General features: G+C 40.8%; 1 protein-coding gene across 1 annotated transcript; it reads right to left on the bottom strand.

Annotated features, from left to right (window-relative positions):
• Nucleotides 1-4365: 4365 nt before the first annotated feature.
• Nucleotides 4366-7864, bottom strand: LOC116378271 (transcription initiation factor TFIID subunit 9-like). Its single transcript, XM_031840113.1, has 6 exons — nt 7625-7864; nt 6615-6751; nt 5938-6072; nt 5780-5858; nt 5158-5271; nt 4366-4768 (listed from the first exon to the last, which is right to left on the bottom strand). The coding sequence occupies exons 1-6, from the start codon at nt 7743-7745 to the stop codon at nt 4614-4616; spliced, it is 741 nt and encodes a 246-aa protein (XP_031695973.1). The 5' UTR covers nt 7746-7864; the 3' UTR covers nt 4366-4613.
• Nucleotides 7865-7955: the final 91 nt, after the last annotated feature.

The following is a 7955-nucleotide window of genomic DNA, read 5'->3' as shown; positions in this document are numbered from 1 at the left end:
GAAGCAGCTGCAGGACAGATGTTAAAAAAACGTGAAGGAATGTTTGACCAGCTGAAATATGACAAGAAAACACCAATACCTGCAGCAGCGCTCGTCCGCTTTTACTTTGAAAATCTTTTTTGTTGAATCGCCGCCTTGTACAAACAGAAATATATATTTGAAACAGAAAGAAAAAGAAAAATCTTCTACGAGCAGTTTGAGGTTTTTTTCTTCAAGTAAATACTGTCGATGCATTTTACACACACACACACACACACACACACACACACGCATGTCTCACCAGCATCTGCTCTCAACACTGAACCCTGTCGTCCATTTTGAAAAATGCTTCTTTTTTTCCTTGTTTTATTTTGAAAGGACCATTCCAGCGTTGACGGAGTTCCCCTCTTTGTTTGAGAATGACCTTGTCTGATCCGATGATGTCGCCTCTCTTCTCTCGCTCACATCAACACTCGTGGTTCAGTTGTTGTTTCTATTCGTCTCACGTCTACAGGAAGTAGAATCCTAAACGTTCAACGAACACAAACTCTGACGCTGGAATCCTTTAAACTCCGATCAGACGTCAGACCTCGAGTCTCGACTTGTTGCTCAGCAGACGTTTACGCGTATCACGACATCTTAGGTATTAAATAATGATAATAATAATAATTACAGAGAAAAAACGTGAACATTTGCTGAGATTAACGTCACATTTATAGAATAAATAAATGAAAATATATCTAATCGGATTCATTTGACTTTGTGGAAACGAACCGCCGAGTCTAAAACACGTCACTTATAATATAACGGTATTTATTAGTTTTCATAAAGGAACACAGGAAACGTGTATTTGTATCTTTGAGATACTTTTCTATTTTAGGAAGAAACTAAACTCAGACGGACGTTACCACCGTTTCTATTTATACTCTGTTTATTCAAGGTTTTTATCGTAAATGTACGACCATAAGCCCCCCCCCCCCCCCAACCCCTTATTTATTTTATACCTTCATGGCCTGAAAGCGCCGTCATTGATATTTGACCTTTATCAGGTGTAAACGGATCTGGTTCCTCTGGATCTGGTTCCGTTTACACCTGACGAGCAGTAGAAGTGTTTCTGACTCGTCGTCCTTTGAAGCCGATCTGTGACGTCTGTTTCTACGTTTTTAATTCAAACAGAATCCGTCCGATCGACCTCAGCTGGTTTAAATCGTCTGTTAAAGGGGAACACTGTTTTCAGTTTGTTTTTCTCTCCTGAATGCACTTTGTTCGTCTTCGTGTTTCGACTGCTTTGTGCCTTGTCGCCATGGAGACCAAATCTTTTGATTGTTTTCGTGACTAAAAACAGAATTTGCAGCGATTCCGATGTAACGGTCTTTGTTTTGTTACTTTGCAGGAAACTTCTGTAAGTCAAAAACAAAGGTGTGACATGTCCATCATCACATAATTAAGGTCACAATGTCACTCATGTCTTAAAGATTTTCCTCGAGTAAATAAAATAAATGTACGTTAAATATTAAGAGACGAGTGTCTAAATAATTTTGTGAAAATCTTAAAAACAAAAGTCATAAATAATAACGTTAATCAATCGACTGACTTTAAAGCAGTTTTACGATCGAGTTGATCGAAGCGGATTCCTGTCTTTTTGTCCGAAACGTTGAACTTTATTCTTGTTTTTCATTTGTAATTTCATGAAGAACATTTTTCGTATAATTACAACTTTGTTAACATCGCTGCTTTTCCCCCCAAAAATTGTCACTTTTTTATATATAATTGTCGTCTTTTGTCTTTATGTGACCATAATATTGATACTTTGCTCTCATAGAATTCACCTTTAAAAACGATAACATTTAAATCTATTTATTATAAATGACATTGGCTCGAATCAAAGAGACAAAGTGTTCAGTATAAACAACTTTATTTCCATAATTTCGTGACTTAAAGGTTCAACATCTGAGATCGGAGCGTTTTGATTCGCAGCTCGTCAATGGTGAACCGACGGCTATAGGCTAACAGCGCTAGCAATGACAGCAGTGCTAACAGCGCAAACATCAGTTAACAGAGCTGACGGTGTTTACCTGAGGGGGAACTGCTACATGCTACGTTTCCATGATGCTAACATGCACTAACATGGCCGCCCACATTTTAAATACTGCTCCTTTAATTCCTCAAATATTTCAAAATTTTTCTTATATATAAAATTAATTTGACACGTTTTCTCTGTAAAATTCTGACTTCATTCTCACAAAATAATGACTTTGGTCTCATAAAATTATGACTTTATTCCTTAAATGTTGCAAAAATATTCTCAATATTTGTCCTTTTTTGTGAGAATATATTCTGACTTTTTTGGTACAATTAATATTTTTCTCTCAAATCATTCTGACTTATAATACTAATATTATAACGTGATACTATTCTGAGAAGAACCGCCTGCAATGACGAAAAGTATCGAAGAAACTTTTTTAAAAATGGGCCAAATTTATACAAGTGCCATGAAAACGTCTCAGCCAATAAAACCAGTAAAGAGAGTAAACAAACAGCAACAGTGCTTCTCTTCAGATCCTCCTCCTCTCCATCGTCCATCTTTTCTTTTTTCTTTTCCTCGTTCAAACTCAGACATGATGTGAAGGACTTCCATGCTCCTCTTCTGTGTTCGTTATCAAAAACAAACCGATGGAAGTAGTTCACATCTCTTAACGAGTCATTTTTCCCAAAACAAACAAACCTTCACAGAACATTTCAGCACTTTGATCGGACGAAGCAAACCCGCGGACCTGCACACGTTATGATTTCAGGAAGCAAAGGACGACGTCGATTTTTTTTTTACACGCTTTGGCCATTTTTCAAAAATAGTTTGTGTTTTTGAGGCTCCACACAAACTATTATTTATTTTATTTATTTTTTAAATGCCAGAATTCCCTCCTCCTCCTCCTCCTCCTTCAGTCAGTCGTTAAAGCTGCGACCCGGAAGAGGAGAAGAAGAAACTCGGAGCACGTTTCTTTAAGTTAACTTTTGTTTCCACGCAGTGCTGTGAGTCGTACGAGCTGTGATTCTGTCCCGATCTTCTCGTGCATACGTGGGGTAACTTTTTGCTAAGTGTGAAAATATTTTGCCAAGTGCCACGCCCCGGCCTGTTGCGATGCTTTACCATAATGTCTATAAAAAACAGGAAGTGATTTTTGCTGGCGGGATGAAAAAAACACCAGAAAAGATAGAATTCTGATTATTATTATATTGGTGGCTGTTATTATTACTACTTCTACTGTATCATCATCGCGACCATGATTATTCTCATAATCATTTAAGAGTCTATTGTTCAGCCATGTATTTTTTATTTTGAGATTGTTTTCTTTTTATTATTAAAGGTAAAATGAACTAACAGATCTCGCTGTTGTGTTTTTGTTTGAGCATTTAATTATTGAATGTTTTAGTTCAAGTCATCCAAGAAATGAAACGCGTCAGAAGTGCTGCTGAGATAACGTCGCGATGAGAACGCTCCAACATGCTGCAGCAACGCCTTCAATTACAAAAGTACACCAATTATATTTTAACAATTATTGTTTTCACATTTAACTGGATGGATTATAAATAATACATAGAAATACATGTTCTTAAGTACAATAATGTCTGGATTAAAGAATAACTGACAAAGCTTTTTAATGTGCATCTTTAAAATAAAGTAATTCATTTTAGAAACATTAAATTCACTTCATTCAGGTGTGGAGTGATGTCAATAAAAAAGCCACAATATTATATTTCTCATCTTCTAACCAGAAATCAGTGTTCATGGACTTCATGTAGTTAACACTTGTTTCAGCTCTATTCTCTGTTGTCATTGAACAGTGAACTAACGCGTTATGATTCTGTCATTTTGTGCTCTGAGGTTTATTTTCTGTGTCTTCATTCAGATGTGAGAGGGTACGTTCGCTCCATATGAGACACACTGCTTTTAAACTGTCCGTGGGAAGAAGTCCCCGGTACGAGTTTGTCCATTCTTGGTTAAAGACTCTCGTCTCTCTCAACACTTTTCTCTGGAGATCGTCTTGTGGAATTACTTCTCTAACTCATAATAATGTTCCTGCTGTCTCCCCGTGTGTCACAGTGTGTGTAAATCTCACTCGAGTCAGGAAACTTGTCAGAATACTCGTATCTGATTGGCTGAGCTGCATCACGTGATGTGATTCACACGCACTGGTCGGTGTGTTTCCTGCACCGCTGAACAAGTGCCGTAACGGCTGGAAAAGCTGCGCCGGTTAAAATAGAATAATTCTTAATTATCTATCAGTTTTAGGTCCTGGGTCCAGATCCGGACCACGGTCTGCCTATTGGTGACCCCTGTGCTATAATATGACTTTTAAGGCAGTTTGGGTAAAAACAGAGGCAGAGTTGATTTTAACGCAGTTTATTGTAAATCGCTGGAACATCAGATTTTCAGTTTGAATCCACAACCAGCGTCAGCAGTCTGCTGCGGTTCAACACATGTCCTAGAAAACTAAAGTAACAGTTCTTCATGAGCTGGATCAGGTTCTGGTGTCGACAGTAATCGGGGTCAAAATGTTTTCATTTCTCAGGATTATTAAAAAGGTGATTTATGTTTTTAGTTTTTGTAAAAAGAGCCGTCGTGAGTCGCGCTGTCATAAAGCGTCGTAGTCGTCGTCGTCCTCGTGTTTCCTCTTCAGCGAGTCGCTGGAGTTCTGCGTCACCATGTTGGTGGTGATGAGGATGTTCTTGGAGCCAATCAGAGACGGGTTGATGAGGACGTTGGAGACGGCGGGCGTGGACGGCGTCGCTGTCGGAGGGAGAAGAGCAGCGAAGGGTTAAACTCTGTTTTATTCTAACGTGGTTATCTGACGTTAACGGGATGGTTTCATACGCTGCTCCTCTTTAAGGGCCTGAAAACGCTTCTATTGAACGGCGTTGAGAGCAGAGCACCCGAAGAATAAAAGCACGACCGTGCAAACACTCGAAGAAGAGACAGAGGGATTGAAAGGTCCCGATTGTTGTTGTTGTTGTTATTATTATTATAGTAGTAACCCTTTAGGCCGATTCTACGATGGACTTTAACTTGTAGTTTTGTGTTTTCTTGTTTATTGAACAACAATTTTGTCCAAAACACTTTTGATTCTGAATGTTCAATAAAGACGTAAACATGTGAGTGACAGGAGGAGAGGCTCTTACTGGTTTTGCTGGCGGCCGTCTGAGAGGGCGGTGGGATCTGAACCGTGAACCTCTGACCCGTCAGAGACACCGGAGGTCCCACCTTAGTGCTGACGGAGTGGACCGACGGGGCTCCTGTGGAGAGAACGCGGGTCAGAACACACTGGTCCTACTGGGACCTGGTCTCACAGAGAAGAACCCATCTAAAGAGAATATATCCGTTTAAATCTGGTTGGTTATGATGTTCAAGGAGACCTGCCTACATTTCCCAGAATGCATTGGGTGAAACACCTGTATTGAGTGTTCAGATGTTGGTTTGATTGCAGAATAAACCCAAAAAAGTGTGGAAGAGTTTCAGTTTACGTCCTGAGAACATTTAAAGAAATCAGTTCCAGACTCACTTTACAGTAAAAACATGTTCATGTGTTCATGACAACATCAGATCATCTCCTGTAATCTGACGTCTCTCAGAGATCTCTGGCTAAACATTTTAAATACTAAATGGTGTTTTATATATAAATAATATATATATATATATTATATTTTCCCACAGTTCCTTCTGGTAGCAGTGTTGACGGTTCAACATGTGAATGCGAGCGCGTAGCTGCATTGCATTCTGGGTAACCCTCTAGCCTTCACTCACCGAGGGTGGGCGTGCCCGGTCTGCTGGACACGGTGCCGACGCTGAGCCGAGGAACCGATATCCTGCCGACCGACGTCACCTGAGAGGAAGCAGACGATAGGAGAGTTGTGTTGTGGAGGAGAAGAAGAACATCACTCAAAGTAAGCGTGTGTCGGTACCTTCTTCTGGACGGTCTTCAGTCTGTAGTTGGGTGCAGTCAGACAGTAGCGGTCCGGAGGGAGTCGGGGTCCGGTGTAGGGTTTGATCAGAGGGAGGGGGGTTAGGTTCTTCTGCCTAGCAACCTCCAACAGGAACTGAACACATGACAGAACACATATAAACATCATAAACACACCGCACATTCGTCAGCAGCTCCTCCCCTGAAACCTGTTTGATGAGAGTACTGATGAGAGTACTAGTATCTATAACTAGCGGTGCTCCTCACAGGTTCATAACTGCTCACAGCATGTTGTGACTCACTGATTGGTTGAATCTATAAAACAGTTTCTCACAAAAGCTTTAAAAGACAAAAAACAAATAATGAACAACAGAAAACTTGTTCAACAGACTAAAACGTTCGATGAGTCAACGATCAATACGTCACAGAAGCATTGTGTTCACACCTGTGACTCTACAGTCAGAGGCTCCATCTAGTGGTGGAACCAGATACTACACAGCATCTACACAGCAGGGAGTCGACCCTCGTCTTCTGCAGCAAAACATTTACAATCAGTTCAACAACAGAGCCCGCCGGCAGCATCGACCAGCATGGACCAGGATGTTGGAGAGGAGAGGAGACAAAGCGCTGTGGGAGCTGTTGGTGTTTAAAGGGTTAACCTGAGCAGGTGGAGCTTACGTCTCGTGGCGGCGGCGAGGTGAACGACTGGTCCATGCGACACTGGATCGCCAGCTTGATGTCGTCGGCGTCCACGCTGGACTTCTTGGCGTGCGTGGCGTAGATCTTGGCGTCCTCGATGATGGACGTCACGTATCCTGTGAACAGAAACAGAAGAACCTGAACGACTGGCTGTCATGTTGTGTACTAGTTGTATTATTAAAGGTATTGTTAGAACTGTAATAGTATTATTAAGTACTAACATGTGAGTACAATAAAGTTTCATTTAGTCTGAAACCAGCAGAGACTTGGTTTGAGATCAGATGAGATAAAAAGTGTATTTATATCCGCGAGTCTGACGGTTTTTTTCCGCATGGACCGCCTGATGCTTTGCAAATAGTCCGATGCTTCCTGTATCCGCTGTGTGGCGCTACAGAACACGTGCAAACATGCATCATGATGGTCTGTATCAAGTGTAAACAACATTGTGTAAAAGTCATGTACCCTTTCACCAGCAGGTGGCGCTGTGAGTACTAGTGAAGATGAGCTTGTAGACATCCTCAGGCCATGAGTGTCATCAAGCACGAGAAGTCTGGGAGCGTTTGGAACAAGTCCAGCTGAGTTACATCAGCTTGTTTGATGGGGAATCACGTAAAGCTACGCTACGGCTAAACGATTCCGTCAAACGTAAAGCTTTTGATAACTTTTAATCACAACGGTGATGTCATTGTATTGACAAAATTTAAAGTGGATCTGATGAAGTCTCTAGGAGGAGTTCACTAAAGAATAAAACCCTTTACAGCTTCATCAGGGCCTTCTCTGCCCACGCCGTCGGCTCCTCGTGAATAAACCACAAGAGACTAACTGACTTCTGTGTTTTTAACCTTCATATAATTAAATATTATGTAAATATAAGTGCTTCTGTGTTATTGGTTTCAAATTTGCTGGAGTTTGAGAATTAACATGAATAATATTTTTATCAGAAAGTCTCAACGTGAACTTAAAACATCAAACATCAGCTGATGACTCACTGTAGGTGAACTCCAACATCTGGTTGATGACTCGGGGCTCGTACTCGGTGATCCCCATGTCCTTCAGGATCTGGATCATCACCTGAGACAGTGAGGGTCCATCAGAGGACAACGCAGTCATGTGAAGAACATGTGGTACGTATATCTGATGCTACTGCTTCATATCCTGTTTCCTTTATTCTACATTAATACTTCAGATTCTAGAAGATCATGTTTGTAGCGCTGCCGTCCGGTGAGAACCTCGTATCTCTAAAAATATAACATCAATATACATAAATCAACATGTACAGTATAAAGTACAACATGTACCTCTGAGGTGTAGTACAGTATA

The sequence above is a fragment of the Anarrhichthys ocellatus genome, unplaced genomic scaffold (genome assembly GCF_004355925.1).
Source record: "Anarrhichthys ocellatus isolate YVR2014 unplaced genomic scaffold, GSC_Weel_1.0 scaffold2330, whole genome shotgun sequence".
Lineage (NCBI taxonomy): Eukaryota > Metazoa > Chordata > Actinopteri > Perciformes > Anarhichadidae > Anarrhichthys > Anarrhichthys ocellatus.
The sequence above is the reverse complement of the archived record's forward strand: the minus strand, read 5'-3'. Positions and strand labels throughout refer to the sequence as shown.

Excerpts from the sequence above, each read along its gene's own strand:
- LOC116378271 (XM_031840113.1), bottom strand. The coding sequence starts at position 7,745 with ATGACTGCGTTGTCCTCTGATGGACCCTCACTGTCTCAGGTGATGATC. Across the intron at positions 6,073-6,614 it reads CCTCGCCGCCGCCACGAGAC|TTCCTGTTGGAGGTTGCTAG; the intron begins GTAAGCTCCACC and ends TCATGTGTTCAG. Across the intron at positions 5,859-5,937 it reads TGAAGACCGTCCAGAAGAAG|GTGACGTCGGTCGGCAGGAT; the intron begins GTACCGACACAC and ends GCTTCCTCTCAG.